At 38.7% G+C, this 19,298-nt stretch overlaps 1 protein-coding gene across 2 annotated transcripts; it reads right to left on the bottom strand.

Moving 5' to 3' along the window:
- Positions 1-84: 84 nt before the first annotated feature.
- Positions 85-5,029, bottom strand: zgc:158260 (uncharacterized protein LOC571389 homolog). Of its 2 annotated transcripts, none has more exons than XM_050051464.1 (5): positions 4,886-5,029; positions 1,382-1,727; positions 1,100-1,296; positions 848-1,007; positions 85-727 (listed from the first exon to the last, which is right to left on the bottom strand). In XM_050051464.1, exons 1-5 carry the CDS (start codon positions 4,918-4,920, stop codon positions 632-634), a joined length of 834 nt encoding a protein of 277 aa, XP_049907421.1. In that variant the 5' UTR covers positions 4,921-5,029; the 3' UTR covers positions 85-631. The 2 variants fall into 2 exon arrangements, with proteins under 2 accessions (XP_049907421.1, XP_049907422.1); XM_050051465.1 differs by having other exon boundaries at positions 1,118-1,296.
- Positions 5,030-19,298: the final 14,269 nt, after the last annotated feature.

Here is a 19,298-nt window from a genome sequence, read left to right as displayed (position 1 = left end):
GCTGCCCACAGTATAACAAGCTTGTAGAATAGGGAGGAATAGTTAACGATAATGCAGCATCTATTTTGACTGTTCAGGTAAATATTAGGCATCCATTAAACATAAAACCTCTGCTTACACACAGTGCTTAATCATCCATGTTTCCTCGTATACTGAAACAAACCCACACAAACTGCAGTGAGAAAAAGAGGACGTATTTCAGACAGACTTGTCCTTTTGTTCCTCTTCTTATAGTGCGGTTTCGCACTGCATTTCCTGTATACAAATGCTGTGAAAACATCACACACAGGTCTCTGAACCCCCCCCCCTCTGAATGTATAGTCTTGCCTTTTAGCCTTGACAGTCACAGTCTATTGTGGGTTACATAACTCCTCACAGCTAAGGTTTCATACATCTGTTTCAGCTCCTCATTCTGTCAACAAACCAACTGTCTCACATAGTCGTCCTCCTTTTATCTCTTCTTTGGATCCAGCAAAAGCTCCTCAGACATGTTGTGTGTGTCTTACCCATGCGTCTTCTTGGATTTTTCTAATCAGCGGCTATTTGTGAACCTTTCTCTTCTTGCACCTTATTGGTTTCAGAGGGTTTTGAAACGTAATCGGTCCTGCCTGTTTGTGGCTGTGACAGGATTTTATTCTTGCCCTGCAACTGTTGGTGATGAAGAGTCTTGAAGGCCACTGTCGAAACTTCCCACTAATGCAGCATCAGTGACATTTGTGTCTTCATCCTGCAAGAGTCAAAACATAAGTCCCTTGTATCATCGTTTTAACATTATATTGGTTTTCATGTCTGACAAACAGTGACATTTATTTTGTCTTTTCAGTTTCTTTTAGTGTAGTAGACTTACTGGGGAGGCAAACCATCTGCTGAAAAGTTTGGCAGCTGATTTCATGTCTTCGTGGGTGCTCAGTTTATTCACTTTGACCGTCCTGCCTTTCTTGGTACCATTTTTATTCATGTGTAGAACATAAGGGTTTCTGGGACTTGGATTTTGGACATCAGAGCTGCTGTAAGTGATTGAAAAGTAGACAGAATCTTCATATTTACTTGTTGGATGGACCAAATAAATAAAAAAAAATTACAATTTTATTAATGCTACCAATCCGATTGCCAGTACGCTTGCATTTTGTTGGCAGAAGTTTCCTGTTTTGCTCTGTCCAGGTCTTCCTTTCTTGGCTCTGTACAGTTTTCCTCATCTTCATAATCCTCCACATGGTCTCCTGTGGGCGTAGGAAGTGCAGAGGCGCTGTTTACACTCATGTCTGGGTCCAAAACGGATACCACCTTGTCAAATAACTGTAGAGAAAAAAAAAAAAACGACAACTCTCAACTCAAACTCTTAACTTGTCATTGTTCTGGCACTGCTGTCATCTCCACTTACCTCTGGGGTCATGTGATCCTGATAGTGCGGGAACATAGCCAGAGGATGCTGTTTGAGTTTCTCCTCCACAGCAGCCACATATTCTCTGCGAATCTGCTTCTGGATCATCTGCTTTGAAAAGCAGGCTTGTTCTTTTGAGATGCACTTTCTAGGCTTTTGCCAGGAGTTGTGGTTCGGAGAGTCACGGAAAATAACCGGTGAGACACCTTTCTGGTCCCCGGATAAGATGGATGAACAGTCATTGAAGTCGTCAAGGCTCACATTTGCAAAACGCAAACAACTGCCAACCATGGAAATTTTGTTTGCTTGGCCTTTGAGATACTTGGTCTGCAACCTCTCCTTGTACCTGAGAATTAACACAAAAAAGAAAAGCAGTTCCAGATACTTGAATATGAGCTGAAACAATATGGAGACAAGTTAGGGATAATAATAGTCAAGGACACTTAATAAGCAAACTGCAGTATCAGCTGTGTATCCTGTCAAAGCCTCGCCCCAGGGTTACTATCAGACACAAAACAGCAGACAGTACTGTGCACCATAATCCACAACATAAAATATGAACAATTATTAAAATTTGACCTAAGACTCAGTTAAAGGACGGCATATATCTGACTGCAAAAGGCTATGTTTTCCTTATCTCAGTGGATTTTAAAATGAAGGAGAACTGTTTTTTTATTTTACATGATAGTTCAGCAGAATTTCACCGTCCTGGATCTTTTTTCCATATTTAAGCAGGAAGTGCATCTCTATTTCAACCACATGCACGTTGCTCTCTGAGTCGTCTTTTTATATCCTCCTTTATGTTTTGCCAGTTGGACACTCGGCTTGTACTTGACTGAAGATCAGTCACTGTGTTGTATCTCTGACGTAAAAGGAGAAGATAAGACCATTTGTATTCTCTACCAAGGGCCTGACAGTAATTCAGCCTGCTCTGATGTGTCGTTTCTTTGTGTTGTTTATCATAATTGGGTTTATTCTGTTGGGATGGATAGAACCGTATATAAAAACTGGTTACACGTTCAGACATGTCTTTCTGTGCTTATACAAAGAAGCCTCCTGTAGCTCTCAGTGATGTTATATTTTGCAGCATCACAGTGCAGTTTGAACTCACGTCAAGTGACAGTTTCATCCTGAAAGGAACTAAATCAGTTTTCTGCACTTACTTTTTACTTGTTTCCACTAGTTTAAGTCACAATCTGCAATGAAATGCTGTGTTTTCTTCCAGCAGTTGAATGGTGTAAGCTTTGCATAGTTACTATTAGTTGTAGGTCGACTGTGCTGACTGCAAACCACATACAAGTTTTGTTAAGTTAGGATGTTTTTTATACAATAATGTAATGTTTTTACAGAATGTTAGGGATGCTTTTGTTCAGGACAACTGCTGTCATTTGTAAAGACTAGCTACTTCTACTATAGCAAGATTTTTTTTGCATTAATGTATTGACTCAACCCAACTAAATGCTAAAAAGGCATACGTAAGAGGCAGGGGGCTGAAACGCTAATGAATAAAAGTAGGTTTTGAGTCTGGACTTCAATGAGTCAATGGTGGGGGCAGATCTGATTGGGTGGGGTATCTGTATTTGTCAAGCAAAAACAGACAATGCTAAATGGTTATTTTATCCACAGAATTTATTTTTTTAAGCAAATGACTTATAAAACAACAGTCAAAAACAGGAAGACAGCCTATTACAGCAACAAAAACATTTCACAGATGCACCCATATGAACCTCAATGTCATGAACCCCTAATAAATAGAATGACGTTCTTCCAGACTTCAGCAGGAGATAATGGTATCTTGATATAAAGTTATACTCCTACTTCAGTCATCTCAATTGCTGATAATGTTTCTGGCTTGACAGCACTTGATTCTGTCCCAAATTTCCGATCAGCATTACACATATCTCTTGTCCTGTGATATGTTTGAGGAGTTCAGAATACTGACTGTGTATTCTTGTTATTCTCGTCTCTTTGACTCTGCTTCTCTGCTTAACACCAGGCTAATGATGAGTTTTATTGTATATCAGAGTATTCAGGGCTCATCTCAAAGGTATTTAAACCTTAAAGTACATTATCCCACTGGTTGTTGACATGAACACACAGATACTGCAGGTCTAAATGAAGCAGCTCAGTGACCATTTTAAATAGCAGTCTGTACATACCAGCAGTGATATGCTGTAACATATTTGTCTTATCTATTTCTGCCTCTCCCTTCTGCTGCTCCTGTGAATTCTGAGTATTTGTCACCTCCCCTCATCTCCATTTATTTCTCTGTCCTCAGACAGGTTCAATTCAGGTGAGCAAAATGAAGCTATGAAGGGCTGGAAGTGATAAAACATCACATTTACATATATTAATACTGTAAATCCTCAAGTGGAAGACACAGAGACTCTCGAGTGTCTGAATTACAGCTTGTATGCCAGGCAGTGTCTGCATCAGTAGCAGAGAGTAAAAAGCACAATCACTCAAGTGCTGCACTAAAGTAAAATTGAGAGGCACTTGTTTGCATTTTATGTTACTGTATACTTATGTTCCAGAGGGAAACTGAACTTTTCACTCCACTACATTAAATTCACAGCTGTAGTTGGTGACTTTGCAAATTAAGCATTTACATACAAAACATATGTAATTAGTTTATATAATGTGATGTACTGTTCTGGATGAAACTACCCTTAATTACACAAAGTAGTTAAATTAGCTAAAATTAATGCTAACAATGAGGCATTGCCAATAATAAATCAGTGGTGGAAAATGCATTCATAGAAGTAAAAATACTGTCACAGGTAAAAGTCTTTATTCAAGATTGGAAGAACACCAATCTTTTGTGTATGAAAAAGTAGCAATACCACAGTATAAAAATAAGTAAAAGTCCTGTATTTAAAATCTTACCTAAGTAATGGTGTAATATTTGTCTCCAAACAATATTGGAGTAGTGGAACATAGAATAGAAATAGAAGTACCTCATATCAGTTTATAATAATGTGATGCAGTTATGTATTAAACTACTGATAGGTACACAAAGTAGTTAAGTAACAGTAACAAATACTACAATGTAAAAATACTTTGATATTTAAAAAAAAAAAAAAATACTTAGGTAAAAGTCAAAAGTATTAGCATTAAAAAATAAAATACAGGCCTACTTAAAGTACCAAAAGTAATTAAAGCTGCAAGCAGTGTCGCTCTCTTGCTCGTTTGGGTCTCCAGCTGGATTAGTCAGTGTGAATAAGGCTATGAGTTGAAATGTGATAAATAAAGCAATTCCAAGGGTACGCAATGTCATTTTTCGCAATAGAGGGATTTTATTGTGGAATGATGGAAAGCTTTTAGAGCTGGGAGCTGAACCTGTGATAATACACTTGATTAATTGGTGGTTTATATTTTGTATTAGTAAGTAAGTCCTACTTAACACAGCACTACATTAACTACTTATCAAACAAGAAACAACTGTTCAACTAGTTTTATAATTTTGTCAAAATGGTGACACAGACGAGGTTAAATGTCACTTACCAAGGGAAAATAGGCCGTGTATTATTGGTCTCCATCCCTCCTTATCAGCAGGCCTATTATTTATTTATTAATTAATATATCGTTGTAGATTAAAAAGCTCTTTTTCTGTAATAACGTCCAACGTGACAATCTAACAGGCTCGCGACCTGTGGTTTGTTACTTGGTAACTATGGCAACAGCCGAGGAGGAGGGGGAGGATTTTCAGATAAACAAAATGGACGCTAAATAATCGTTTTACATTACATTTAATGCGTAAACACAGTCTTTACAGTCGGATAGAGTTGGCTGTTGTTAAAGGAATAAACTTGAACCCAAAATAGATAAATACTCTTCCTGTAAGCTAAGGGACTGTTCTCTACTTGTCAAAGGAGGGTGGTGACTAGAGTGTGACTTCATTTATTTATTTATTGATCCTCCCTGAAGCTACAATTATTTTTCCTTGCGCCTCCCTGGGTTACTAGTGGAAACAAAATTGTTATTAGATTAAACTTGCACATTGTCTTTGTACACAGGGCGCTCACCCTCCCCACTGAGCCACACAGCACCCTGAATTTTGGCAATTTGTAAAGAAAACATGGACAGGTGTGGAATGGATGTTTTCTTTAAAAATCTGCTGTAAAAAAAAAAAATTACAAAATGCAACCATTTGAATTTATATGCCCCTCCCCTAAGCCGAAATAAAAACATAAGTCCCTTCCCTGTGCTTAAAAAAATACCTTACATGTCTCCCCCTTTTTACATCACAGTAAACAGTCCCTAACCCGGCTAGGTGCAGAGCAACTTTATACAGTGGACTGCGAAGTGTATGAAAGGTGATAACATTATTTGATAACTTATAGGCACATTTATTTAGTATTTACTTATGTGGTGACAGCTGTTGTGTTGTTTAAATGACAGTTATAGTTGTTTTATGGTTTTAGGCAAGCTAACCTGTTTATTTAGTCTTACAGTATGAGAGCACAAACCAGGAGCACATTTATAGAAGTTATAATCCCTAAAAAATGAGTCAAAATTCCTCTAGTTTGACCCTACTGTGTGAGTATTTGAGCACTAGGGGGCTCTCCTTGTTAGAGAATTTGTTTAGTTAATGCCATCCTGAACAGTGCCCATGCCACCATCATCTGAAATCACTGTAAATAAAAATATTTAATTGTCAGGGGTGGAAGATTTACTATAGCGGCCCCTTGTTTAAATAATATGCCTAATACCAGAATATAAACATACTCCACAGGTAAAACCCATGCATTGGAAATTTTACTCAAGTAAACGTGTGCAAGTATTATCAGCCAAATGTACTATAAAAATATCAAAAATAAATGTACTCCGGTGTTATATTAATATAAACATTTTAGTGTTGGGCAGTAACTAGTTACATGTCTACAGTTACTGAGAAAAAATATGTAATTGAATTACAGTTACTTATTGAAAGGCTGATGATTGCAAAGGGGTTACATTTGACTATATTCTTTTCAGTTATATATTTATTTTCTAAACATATTTTTAGTGTTTTTTTAACAACATAAACTGCTATACAGTATTACAAAAGAAAAAGAGGAACAAAAGTATACATATGCACAAGTAAGATACAGATATCTACATACACATAAAACCTTTAGAGGAACAGGCAGTTGCAGAAGATAACGACCTGATCAGGGCCTGTCCTATTGTGACTGGCTACAAGATGTAATAATTTAAAAATAAATACATAAATAAATAAATAAATAAAAAAGTGAATGTGACTTACTTCATGTGGAGTTATCAGGAATGTCTCATTTTGGCAGAGCCTATTTCCAGACAGTTTTCAGCCTTATTTCCCAATTTAAAACATTTGTTAGAACATATTAAATGTAATAAATTACATTACTTTGAAGAAGTATTTAAAAAAGTTACATTACTTATTACATTTTTAATAGGGTGACCTATTACATTTCAAAAGTAACCTTCCCAACACTGCTTATTTTTACTGTATACACATAATTTCAATGTAGTCGCTGTTTTTTTTGTTTTTTTTACTTTTGTGCACTTGTTCTAATATTTATACGACTGTTATATCTTTTTATGTAAAGCCATAATCTGCAAAAAAGTTGTGGGGTACAAAGCAAAATATTCGCCCGGCATCAAGTACAATAAAAAGGAAATACTCAATTAAATAAAGGTAGCCTATCTAAATGTGTAGTTAGGGACAGTATTCATGTAAACGTAGCCGACACATTTATATTCCACCACACTGCTTAATGTGCTCAACTGTCTGCCTTTGCTTTTGATTTTCTTCTTCTTACTGTACTTACTGCTGTTTACTCCCCACATATTTTCCTGCTGTTATCGTGTGCAGCTGCTCAGATCGTGCAGAAATTCATGACAACATCTCTCGCATAGAAAAGTGATTGTTGTTGACTGTATCTAATCACATGTCATTCCCTTCAGGGCCGATGAATTAGCTAATTAGCCCGAGTTCAGGTCCCCCGACTCTCCTGCTGTTCAAACACCAGGGAAATCACTGCTGGGACAGAGGGGCTACTGTTTCCTCTCTTTCAGCACTGGTGATCCCTATTTATAGCAACAAACTAACTTAGTAAACAGTTTCAATGCAGTCAGTGAACTGTCTAATGCGCTGTTGCAGTTCGTTTGTTTGCCAGCGACACAGCCAGCTACAGTGCAGCCATAAAACTGTGACATTTGAATACAACTTTGAGACTTGACAGCTTTATTTCACTGTACACCCATGTTAAATTTTGCATAACTTGCCTACAAGATCCTGTTGTTAATGGAGCAGTAAGAGCAATAGCACCTGTTCAGTTTTTACTAAATTAAAGACAGTGTTGAGAGCACTAATAGCTTCTGATAAGAGCTTTGTTTTAATGCTTTGGAAAAACACATTGAAAAGAAACCATTAGCTGATGGAAAGGGCAGATAACTGCATGTCATATATGTCAACCCCAGCAGCCCTTAGCATGATGTATGTGTATGAGCTTCTGTAGCCTGTGAATGGGTCTGTTTATCGCTCCAGTCGTCCTGAGCCTCTTCCTCTGGCCTATAGATTCCTCGTGCTGTCACAGGACCACTCTGAGCCACTGACATGATGCAGCAGCAACACAGACCTACAGTATGAATGGATAACGTACCCATGACGACATCACGTCAATGCGGTGCCATTTCTCTGAGGAATTTCCAACTTACTGAAGGTGGAACTTCACTCATGTGACTCCCAGAGAAGTGTTTTAACAGCTTTCTCCCACATACTTGAGTCAGACTGGGTGACATACAGTGACCTGCTAATTCCAATTGTCAGGTCAGGCATTTTGCTTCCCCTTTCTGGTTTACTGATGACTTGAATTTTTGCAACAACTTTGCAGTTAGTGTGTGTCCTTGCTGTGAAACTACCAGCTTGGGCCTGGTGTTCTCATATAGGTACCTAAAATAAGCTTTTTACAAGAGAAGACCAGTGAACCAAACTGCAGTCATTGAACAAAGCCTATTTGTGGTTATTTTTATGTTTTTACCTCGCATTAAAAGCTACCTGGTCTTCTGAGGAATGGGAAAAATGTGCCATTCTTAAGTTAATATAAGTGATTTATTCCTGCCTGGATAAACTCAAACATACATGGTGCTCAAGCTATAAATAAAGCTGCCTTCTAAGCTGCATTTTTTTTTTATCCGACAGCAGTAATGTGGCCTGCGTGCCCATAGAAACTGTTTTGTTCCTTGCCATGTTCTTATCTATCTGCGTGATTGCAGTGAGGAAATGCCTGAAACTTTGTGTACTCCAGGTTTTACTTACCGTACCATTCTTTCCTGTTAAGAAGGATTACCTGATTTCTAAATATTGAAATATGACACCTAGGTAATCTCTCATTGTCTACAAACAGCTCTCTAAATGGTTGCGTGAAGATGGCCTGACTTGGGAAGGCTCAGCCCCTTTGGGAAAAAAAAAAATAAAAAAATCAGGGAGTAGATAATAGGATGTGGAGGACCGTATCTAGTTTACACATGCAAACTGCTGATATGCTTAATGTGGTCACAGCAGAGGGAGTGAATTTGAACAATTTGAAAACAAATCCCATATTTATAAACTGATCCATAAAAAATCCACAACGTCACTTTAATAGTTTAGTTATTTCAACACTTTATATGCATTCATCTTATCCAGAAAAGTTCAAGGAAAGCTAGTTTTGTTTATTTGTTTTATGATGTGCATTCATCGTTTTTGTTTATTTATTCCACACATGCACAATATAATATCAAAACAAAGCAATGGAACCACATTAATTTTCCTCCAGAGACTTTCTACGTCTCTTCAGCAGGATAAGTACAATTGAGGGAAACTGGTGTAATACACAGGAAATGTTTTTGTTTATGGTCAAATCAGAGGGTTTGGCAGCACGCTGGCTTCCCAGTGAAATGAACTTTACTGCCATTTTTAACAGCCTTTCACAGCCTTAAGGATGTTGAGCAACTGAAGAAACAATACGCCAGAGAGGATGTGCAAACCTCCCAACACGCTATCTGTACAGGATCCCACACAGGTGTGGCACGACAGGTCTCCCAGCTTCTTCGGTGTTCTCAATGTTTTATGGTTAAGGTCCTGTCAACTATAGGCAAATTTATTTCCCTGACCTTTATTCACAGTTGGGACCGCAACAACCTGCACCTGCAGAATATAATAACAGATTTAATAAAAATTACTTCCTTCATGTTTTCCTTTGTTTTAAAACAAGAAAAGTCAAACACAGACATATAAATCAGGACATAAACAGTCATGACCCTACTTGATGAGGCTATTTATATACCTATTTATTTCTATAGTTATTCTGTGTGTTGTTTAAGTGGCTCTTAACTCGTTTCCTTCCCGCAATAGGGCTGTGTCCCAATACGACTATTAAAAATGATGATATAAATGGGCACAATTAACAATCAGTTTAAATATTTATTAATGTGAGGATTATATCTTATAATAGCTTAGCAAAATAGCTTATTTTGTACCACTAGCAGACCAAAATGAAAGATGTTCAGTTTATAATTATAAATATGAAACAAAAAAAAGGCAAAATTCTCACATTCAGAAGCTGAAACTAGAGAACATTTGCCATTTTTGCTTGATACAAAGATGACACTTTTTCTGTCAATGAAATGCCTGATTAATCGACTAACTGCAGCCAGATAATATCACCGTGTTTTTAAGACTTCCATGTAGGCCTCTGTTTTCATATTTAAAACTTTTACCATCCCTGGTACCTCTGCACGGCTTTATTCATAATCTACTGTCATTGTTTACTGTGATCCATCGTCCAGCCAGAGTGCATTCTGCAACCTCACTTTTCACTTCACATTTAAATGAGCGAAGTAAATTTGTGGGCTGGCTCTGTCAGGCTATGTCCAGTTCAACAATGCATACATTGTTGCATAACTCTCCGCTGGAGCCTGGGGACAGCAGGGCTAAACCGGGTCACCGTGGAAAAAAATGAAATCATGACGAACATTGTTTCAGAATATGTTGATATGGAGATCAACAGTATTATTTTTCTGCCATTGTAATGTGGTGTTTTAGCAGTGTCTCCTCAAATTCTTGAGTTAACACTTTGTGGCTCCTTGCAGAAACAATGAGTCCCTGTCTCCTGTTACAAAACACATTAGTTGAATGGTGGGAAATGAACCACACCTACGTAGACAAAGGAATTCTGTGGTCAGTCCATCACTTAACCTCTGCTGAGTAAATAATCAAGAAAGTTGTGCCATGAGAAAGTATATACAAGACGTACAATGACAAAGAAATACCTTGATTGTTCTTTAGAGCAGAGCATGGGATGTTTATGTTGCACTGTTATAGGTTTACTGTATCAGTGGTAGAATAATACTTAGATCATGTACTTCAGTAAAAGTACCAATACCACAATGTAAAAATACTCTAATACAAGAAATAATACTGTTTCTGCACTCTAAAAAATGACTTACAGGGTCGGTGGATAACACTTAAAATAATGAAGTTTTCATCATAAAAAAATTCAGCTAGTTTCATTAACTTGTCTTAGTCAGTTGATGAATCATTTTAACAAAAACATTTTTTGAGTAGGATGAAATTAGAATAAATAAGTTAGAATATCTTAAATAAATGGTTCGACCAATAAATATCAACACAATTTTTGGATAAATATTAAGTTGACTCAACATAATTGAACTTTTCGAGGTCAAAGCAAATTGGTCGTACTAAACTAATTGAGTTTGTCAGATTAAAAGAGACACATAGGATTTACTCAATAATACTGGAGTTGGAACTAATTAAAAAATGCATGCAAATTGTTACCTTAATTTTTTTAGGTTGAACCGGTCAAATATTTATTTGAGTGATATGTCACATTTCTCGATAATAGCTTACTGATGCATTAACAGGTACTCGTAGGATTTTACTGTTGTAGCTGGTTGAAGTGGAGCTGATTCCATGACTTTATATTGGTCCATAATTTCTGGAGATGTGAAATGATAATGGCACACAAAAGTGAGGTGTGCTTCAGAAATTTGACAAAAAATAGCGGCAAACAACTTGAACCATATGCAGAGGTTTAGGATTGTGGCGAAGATCCAAAAATGAACAGCAGGCACTCAGATAGATTTGCTTATTTAATGTTCACACTGATTCTAGCTTTGTTGCTGAAATGCGACCGTTTCTGTTCATTTTGCTGGCGTTCTGTTTGTTTCTGCTTCAGAAATTTGTATTCATTTTTCTGACTTTTCTTCAGTCTGTGCTTTTTTGTGAATTATTGGATATTTTTTCCTCTTTGAGCCTCAAACCGTTATCTAAATGAAACTATAGCCCATTTTCCACTGCACAAAACACCCACTTAAACCTGCTAACATGTGGCTTTTTAATGTAATGGGCAAGGTTACAAGGGGAATACACTCCAGGATCAAATGACTCTTCTGTAGTCGTGGGTATTTATCGGCTCTGGCTCTTATTGGAAGTGATACAATTACAAAACAATGATACGGTGAGATACAATGATGTGCCACAACAGAATACTGTCAGTCTCCGCCCAAGCAGTGCTCAAACACCGATCCAAATTAGTCTGCACCAAGTTTGAAAGAGAGAGACTCAATAAGTGAGTGATATATAAAAAGAAGTAACCAGTGTAACGTTTTCACAGGTCTCCATGCTGCTTTCTCCTGTTTACTAACCTGTTTTCCGGCCTATCAGTGACACTAAAAATAACACACCAAGACTGAGAGCAACAAGTTTAATCTTTAACATATTTCATAAGATTATAATACATTTTTTAATGTAATATCTTAATTTGAAAAGCTGTCAGATAAATAAAGTGGAAAGTCTAATTTTTCACTCTGAAATTGGTGGAGTAGAAAGTCGCACAAAATGAAAATACTTCCGTAAAGTGCCTCAAAATTCTATTCGTGCACAGTACTTGAATGAATATTTAATTTTCACCACTGTAGTGTGGTTTAAGTACAGGACACTGAATCCCGGATTTCTCGTATTACCTAACATTTCTTTTGTCTGCTACAGCACAGCGAGTTCTTTCGGTCACTGTGATCCTCTCCAAGGAGAGCCAGGAATGGTTGAACCCAGAAATAAATTCAGTGCAGTGTACACTTCCCATAGCTCTTAATGGCTCAGTTTGCATTAATCACCTCCAGTGAAAAGGTCTGCCACTCCTCACAAGTCTCCACTCCCACAACTATGCCTCTATATCAGTCTGTGGCCTTACAAAGACTGTCTCAGCCTCCAAAGTACCGTGACTTAATGTTCAGTACCAGGCTCCACCATGGTGCAGCCGTCAGGGGTGGAGGACACCGCTTACCATGTCAAGCAGTATTTACAGAAAGAGTTAATGTTGTTTCTGTGTGTTGATATAAGGAGGGAGCTGTGAGATAGGGAGGACAGATGATGGAATGTGACTGGCGGACGATGTGGTTGGATTTTACTTATTTACTTCATACTACAGACAGAAGATTGTTGCTGTCAAGTAAAAATACCACTTCTCCACAATTTCATGTTTGAGAAAAGCTGCCTTCATTTGGTCATGATTGCCATGCAGCTCTGAGATAGTTTAAACATAGAGTTGGAAGCTCTTTTGTGACAAAAACTGAGGTTAAAACTGTACCATTTTAAGTTGATACAGATCCCAGTGTAGTAAGGTAAAATGCAATTTAGTAGCATTGAAAGGTCAGTTTTCAACACTGCTGTGGTTAACGTGGTTAGTTTTAGGCACAAAAAAAACTTTTGGGGATATTGGTTGTTGTACCTCTGTCTCAGTGATAAACAACCAGTGTTCATAGCTCTATCCCCACTGATGGATTGCTACAAAACACCCACATTTGGAGCCTAAAAAGCCAGTGGAAACACACGATGGGTGGCTACAAAACACCCACGTTTGGAGCCTAAAAGCCAGTGGAAAAACACAGACAGGTTGCAACAAAACATCCTGGGCCACAGCAAGAATGTTCATACCGATGTTAGCATTTAGCTCAGAGCACCGCCGTGTCTAAGTACAGCCTCACAAAGCTGATGGCAGGACTGCAGACTCTCAGTTATCATATTAGTAATTATCTCAATTCAAACACACCTCTATTATCCTTGTTGCCTCGTTGACTCACATTCATAACCTCAGATAGCTTTGTGAGGCAGGGCGTTGGCCATCCTATTTGTTTAGCGCTGCAGATGAATACAGTCTAACAAATGGTAATTTGAAGAACATGTTTGCATACTGCGTGTGTTATTTATCATCTAACCTCAGGAACAGCCCTGAAATTGCATATTTTATCATCAATGCACACTTCATTCAAAGTCGAGAGAAACAAACAAACAAAACCACAAAAATCATATTGATTTGTCTTCCCACTGTCCCAACCATCACCAACTCTGGTTTAGTTAAAAAAAATATAAATATATATATATAATTCACCCAGTTAGGTGTGAGAATATGCTGACTCTATACACACTAAAATAATTGTTTATTTAAATGATGTCTGGTGGGTTTGCCGATAGCAATTTCAGGGCTGTTGTCGGTTAAACAAAAACGAACTTGCTCTTCAACACGGAGGTCTGTCTCTGTAGGATCCTTTCCATAATGTTGTCAGAATATTTAATCTGTCAGTAGCAAGCACATTTAGTGGACATAAACTGACAGTGTACACAGGGCCATAAATGTAGACACTGCAGGCAGTGTGGTTGCACTGGGGTCCGTGAGGTGGGGCGCCCGGACAGAGAGTGTTTGCCACCTTGAAAATATGCCTGTGTTGGGGCGTCGGTGGCTTAGTGGTGGAGCAGGCGCCCCATGTACAAGGCTGTTGCCGCAGCGGCCCGGGTTCGGGTCCGGCCTGTGGCCCTTTGTTGCATGTCATCCCCCCTCTCTCTCTCTCCCCCTTTCACACTTAACTGTCCTGTCAATTAAAGGCAAAAATGCCAAAAAAAAATCTAAAAAAAAAAAAAAAGAAAAGAAAATATGCCTGTATTCAAAGAGGAACACTCATTAAAATGAAAACAGTGCCCTTTGCTATATATTCAAAGAGGAACACTCATTAAAATGAAAACAGTGCCCTTTGCTATATATGCCCTTGGAAAAGGCAAACCCATTTCCATATTTTTTGTCTTTTGTAAAAAAAAAAAGTGAATAGCATCTATTAAAAAAAATGTGATGCGTAATCTTTAACTATAAATCAACTATTAAAATTGTTAAATTAACTTAATAACTTCTTGATTTTTTATTTTCTTTGGTATTTTTTGTTATATGCAGATACGCAATGATGATTGCTGGGTAAAATGTATGTTGATGTTATCCAGTGACAAGTCTCTGATCATGTGGCGAGACAGCATGTGCACTGTAGCATGCACTATAGGGCCTGCCATGAGAGTGTGCACTGGGGCCCATCATAACTGCCTCACACCACTGGGTGCACAAATGACCAAATGGTTACAGTGCAGCCTGTTTCACGGCTGCTGGCTGCAGCACACTTGCTCAATTCTGGGCCAGTTTCAAAAAAATGTCTCAATTAGTCACTTTGACACAAAATGCGGTAAAAAGGCTCCAGGTTGAAAAATACTCAGGTTACGCTAAAGTTGTGAGCGTGTCTGCAGTCAAACTCCTCTTAACTGGACACCAACATTCTGCTCACCAAGTGAGTTCACTCTCAACTGAACTCTTATCTTAATTATTGGGCGTGTGAGGATGGTGACTTTAAATTGCTCCTAAACACAATGTGAAGCCCACGAGTCAACACGTAACCCATTTTGCACTATTATCACAGACGAGTCTGAAAAGCTGATTGTGCAGAATGTATGAAACATTCAGAGAATACTTTCTTTCCCAAACTCATGAATGGACATTTGTTTCCAAATAAATGTGCTTGCTGTTGAGGCACATTTGCACTTTAGCTACGTCTTCAAAGTGCAACCCAAAAGCTATCTGTGCTTTTTTTTTTTTTTTTTTTTTTTTTTCTTGTGGAGGTCAAAATGTGCCGAACACAATGAATGATTTGTAGGGAAAACAAACACTAGTTCGAAGAACTTGTCCAAAATTATTTACCCTCCGCATGAAAAGTCTTCTTGTTGTGGTAAGCATGAATGCTCGCCTTCTTCTCCCCATGAACCCCTTTCATGATGCTGTACATAGAGATATTCACATAAAAGACGATCTCTGGTCATCAAATAGCTTTGTGTAGGCCTTCAAAGGCGGATGTCTTCAGCTTCCAACAAGTCCAACAACAAAAAAACAGAAAAAAAATCAGTGTCGCTCTGCTGACCAAACATAAAAAGAAACCATTACAAAGGTTGAACTGTTTTACCCCTCTTCACCCTCCCGCCCTTTCTTTTGGCAGAAACAATGTTGCTGCATTACTTGACTGTTATCCTTCCCCCCTGATGATTTTCTTTAGCATTTTTTACTTCTCTTGTTTGAACAGATGCTGCCCCCCTCCTGGAGCCCCCATCCTCTGGGATTGCTATAAGGCTTAGCACAATGAGGTAACACTCAATTACATTAATGCTGAGAGTCCGGCCCAGTCAGTTCCTTCCAGTAAGCAGCATCAAACGATATGATGTATATCACTTCCTGGGGAAAATTTGTAGTCCTTTGTCCTGCTTTATTCATGAATGGATTATAAAAGAGGTAGCTGCATGACCTTGCTTACCTTTCTGTCCTTCCATTTCTCCTAAATACTTTATGGCAGGATGTAGCCTATCCTAACCTGTTGGCCACCAACCAAACCCCAAATAGATCCCACTGAATGAGCTGGGGGAATCTGTGAATGACTGTTTGAACTGGGGAGTGGAGACAGATTTGTCCAGCTTTCTTCCCTTCTCCTTATCTGAACCAGCATTGCGTCGGCTAGAATTCTGGGTAAAAGCTCTTGAGATAAGCAGCTGTTGTTGTCTGTAAATAAGCCCGGTGGTGGCTCACAATTCCCAGTGTCCTGTTTCAGCTCTACACTGGTGACATGCTCTGAGTGCCACAGAAAGGCAGCAAAGAATCCCAGAAAAATGTCACCTTTGACCTTTGCTGACATTAAAAAAGTGATCGTCTTTCAATGAAATTCTGCTAACACATTTATGAGCTTGACGTTGTGACGAAGGATGGCATTTAAAGGTGTGAAACATCTTTAATTTCAACATGCATTAGACTGCACTGGTTGACGTGAAGTGAATTTTCTAAAATGCTTCAACAGCTACAAGCCCATTGCTGTGACACTACATTTAGATGCTACCCTGATTTTCCCATTCAAAGATTCATGTCATACTTTATCCAGTGCCATTGTGACCAAAGCATCACTGTACTAGTGCTGCTCGAATCAAATCGTAGTGAAAAATGAACACAGAAAAATCGGCTTTGATCATAAATCAATATCAGAGCTCTGAGGAAACTGTGAAACCAGCAGACGAACGCTGCGTCGCACAGATCCCTGTTTGCTCTGCTGAAACAAATGGATTTTTTTCAAGTGTAGCTGCAAAGATAATGTCATTGCTGTTTCTTCTTCTGCATGTCACATTGAGAACTTATACCGTCACTTCCTTACACAATCAGAATATTACAGATTATAACACATTTGAAAATAAGGAACTACTTTCATGAAAGCAGAACGTCACATATAGTCAGTCACGTATGAATGTTACTGTCAAAACCTACTGCATTTGTATGTGAAATGACTGCTGAACAGGAATGTATCATTAGACAATGGGAACCTGGGAACAGATGAAGCCCCCAGACACAGCACCAGGCCTTGAAGCCAATTTGATACGATGGCCATACTGTGGAATTACAACTTCCAAGTCTATCGTCTGACGCCATGGGGCCCAAAAAGACTTTTTGTCATAGACTGACTTTGTGACAGAGACTTCTGCAAATCAATAGATACATTTTCAAAAATCAGCTTCTTAGCAGAAACACTTAAATAGCCCTTATTTAACTGATGAAGTCCTGAAGATTGTAAAATCTAGTGCTAGTGCTTACTATATAGGCGCATGGATGCAGAGTCAAATTTTTTGGACTTCATGTGACACTCAAGGCCCCAGGAATAGCCCAGGGCTTTGAAAATGGTGACCAAACCACAAATTAAAAGCGTTTTAGCGTCACACCACCCACAAAATGATTCCTTTCAAAATCAAAATTTGATCCATGCAGTCCGATAACATTTTAAAAGTCTAGAAAAGCGAAATAATTTTATTTCTATTCAAGTTAGTGGTTGGCTAAACCAGAAGTTAGTCGGCTTGGCCAACAGGTGTCTCTAGTGCACCTGCACTATGGGCCCATGTGGAAGACCCAGGTAGTTTTATATTGGGAACCAAACTATTTTGGCTTCATGGCCACTAAAGCTCCCAGGGACAGTGCCAGGGTTTGAGGCCAGTTGTCAAACTGTGGAATAGTCTATTGTGCGCTTGCTCTATGGGCCCCATGATGCAGAAGATCTAGGTAATTTTATACCCGAGAAGTGGAACTTTTATGGCTTGATGCACCAATGAAATACAAAAGCAGGTCCGGGCACCAGAAACTGCTCCTTTTGGAAATTTTAATCATATCACTACATGTGAGGTTTTGGGCACCTTATGTGTGGACCTGCTTTTGTATTTTTGTATTTGTTCTACTGTCCAGTACCCAGTATTTATCGGTTTTAGATGTGCCTGCTGTTTTTTAAGCAGCTTTAATAGGAATGAACAGGCCTCACCTCCAATGCTGTATCCTGTCCTTTTTATGCATCCACAGAAAGACATGAAGGCCTAACTCAGGAGGAGCAAGATGGTGGCATTGTGTGTGGCTTAGTCATTTTTTAAGTGACTCTTTGCAGGTGACACTACAAAAAAGGAGCCTATGAAGGTTCTATCTTCTTAAAGTAGAGCTTTTCAGCACTGTTAGATTGCTTTGTTATTTTAAGTTTAAAGTGGTTCGCAGAAATGACAAAACATCCTTTCCCACTGCTTTTCCACCAAACAAGTAATCGCAAAATACAGAAAATCCCACGTGTAAAGTACCTAAATGTTGTGTTCATAAAGTCAGCATCGCTCATGTGTAGACTTTGAAAACAGGTTTTCAGGGCTTTTAATGAAATGTTGCTTTAGAGTCAGTGTGCTGTCAGCCCGTAGGCCAATAAAAAGAAAATAAAGATGGGTTGGATTTGGTTGGAGGATACTGAATACTAACAGACTTGATCAGACATCTCTGCTGTTCACATTCCAGTGAGAGATATCACTTCATGCCAATTAATTCATGTTGGAGCAACATCCTGATTAACTGCAGCATGTAGAGCATAAATTACATTCTTTGAAATGTAGTTTTTTATATTGAAAATATGTCTTAGTGTCCTCTGCTCAACAAAGGTATAGTTAATGTTTTGTGCTGGTCTGTTAACACCTTGTCTCAGGGTTAAACTCAGTTTTGTCAACAACACTGTTGACAGTTAAACTGTCTTGCTGCTCCGCTGCAGTGACATTTTCTCTCCATGCAGCGGACTTTCCATACTCATGTGATTTATGTATGTCAATATAAAGTGGTCGCGCGCCTCGTGATGACCATAATGCCGGCCATTAATCAACCACATTTCTCTGTTTTTCCTCCACAGCAACATCATGTGTGGTTTTCAGCGCTCTCCGCTCAACATCCTTTCTGTCTGCGGGTAGCATCACGCCGTCGGTTCCCCCTTTATAAAAGCCCCGCCCCGAAATCAGTCGATCAAATTCAGCATCACACTCACCAGCGTCTGGCCAATCAGCGCGCAGAGGGGTGGTCTCGAGACGGTGGTCCGGGAGGCCAGTAGCCAATGGGAGCTCGAACAAAGGGCTCGCGTCAACGATCGTTGGTCGGTTGAATGGAACATTATTCATGTCCACGCTGAGCTTATTTAAGGAGACACGATGAGGCGAGGGAGCGGATCTCTTATAAAAGGTAACGGATCTCTCAATCTTCACTTTGACTGTGGGTGT

This window comes from Epinephelus moara, chromosome 8 (genome assembly GCF_006386435.1).
Source record: "Epinephelus moara isolate mb chromosome 8, YSFRI_EMoa_1.0, whole genome shotgun sequence".
Classification (NCBI taxonomy): domain Eukaryota; kingdom Metazoa; phylum Chordata; class Actinopteri; order Perciformes; family Serranidae; genus Epinephelus; species Epinephelus moara.
This window is presented reverse-complemented; position numbering and strand designations above follow the sequence as displayed.

Coding starts and splice junctions, on each gene's coding strand:
- zgc:158260 (XM_050051464.1), bottom strand. CDS start 4,920: ATGGAGACCAATAATACACGGCCTATTTTCCCTTG. Junction 1,297..1,381: donor AGGATCACATGACCCCAGAG/GTAAGTGGAGAT, acceptor TTTTCTCTACAG/TTATTTGACAAGGTGGTATC. Junction 1,008..1,099: donor GCGTACTGGCAATCGGATTG/GTAGCATTAATA, acceptor AATCACTTACAG/CAGCTCTGATGTCCAAAATC.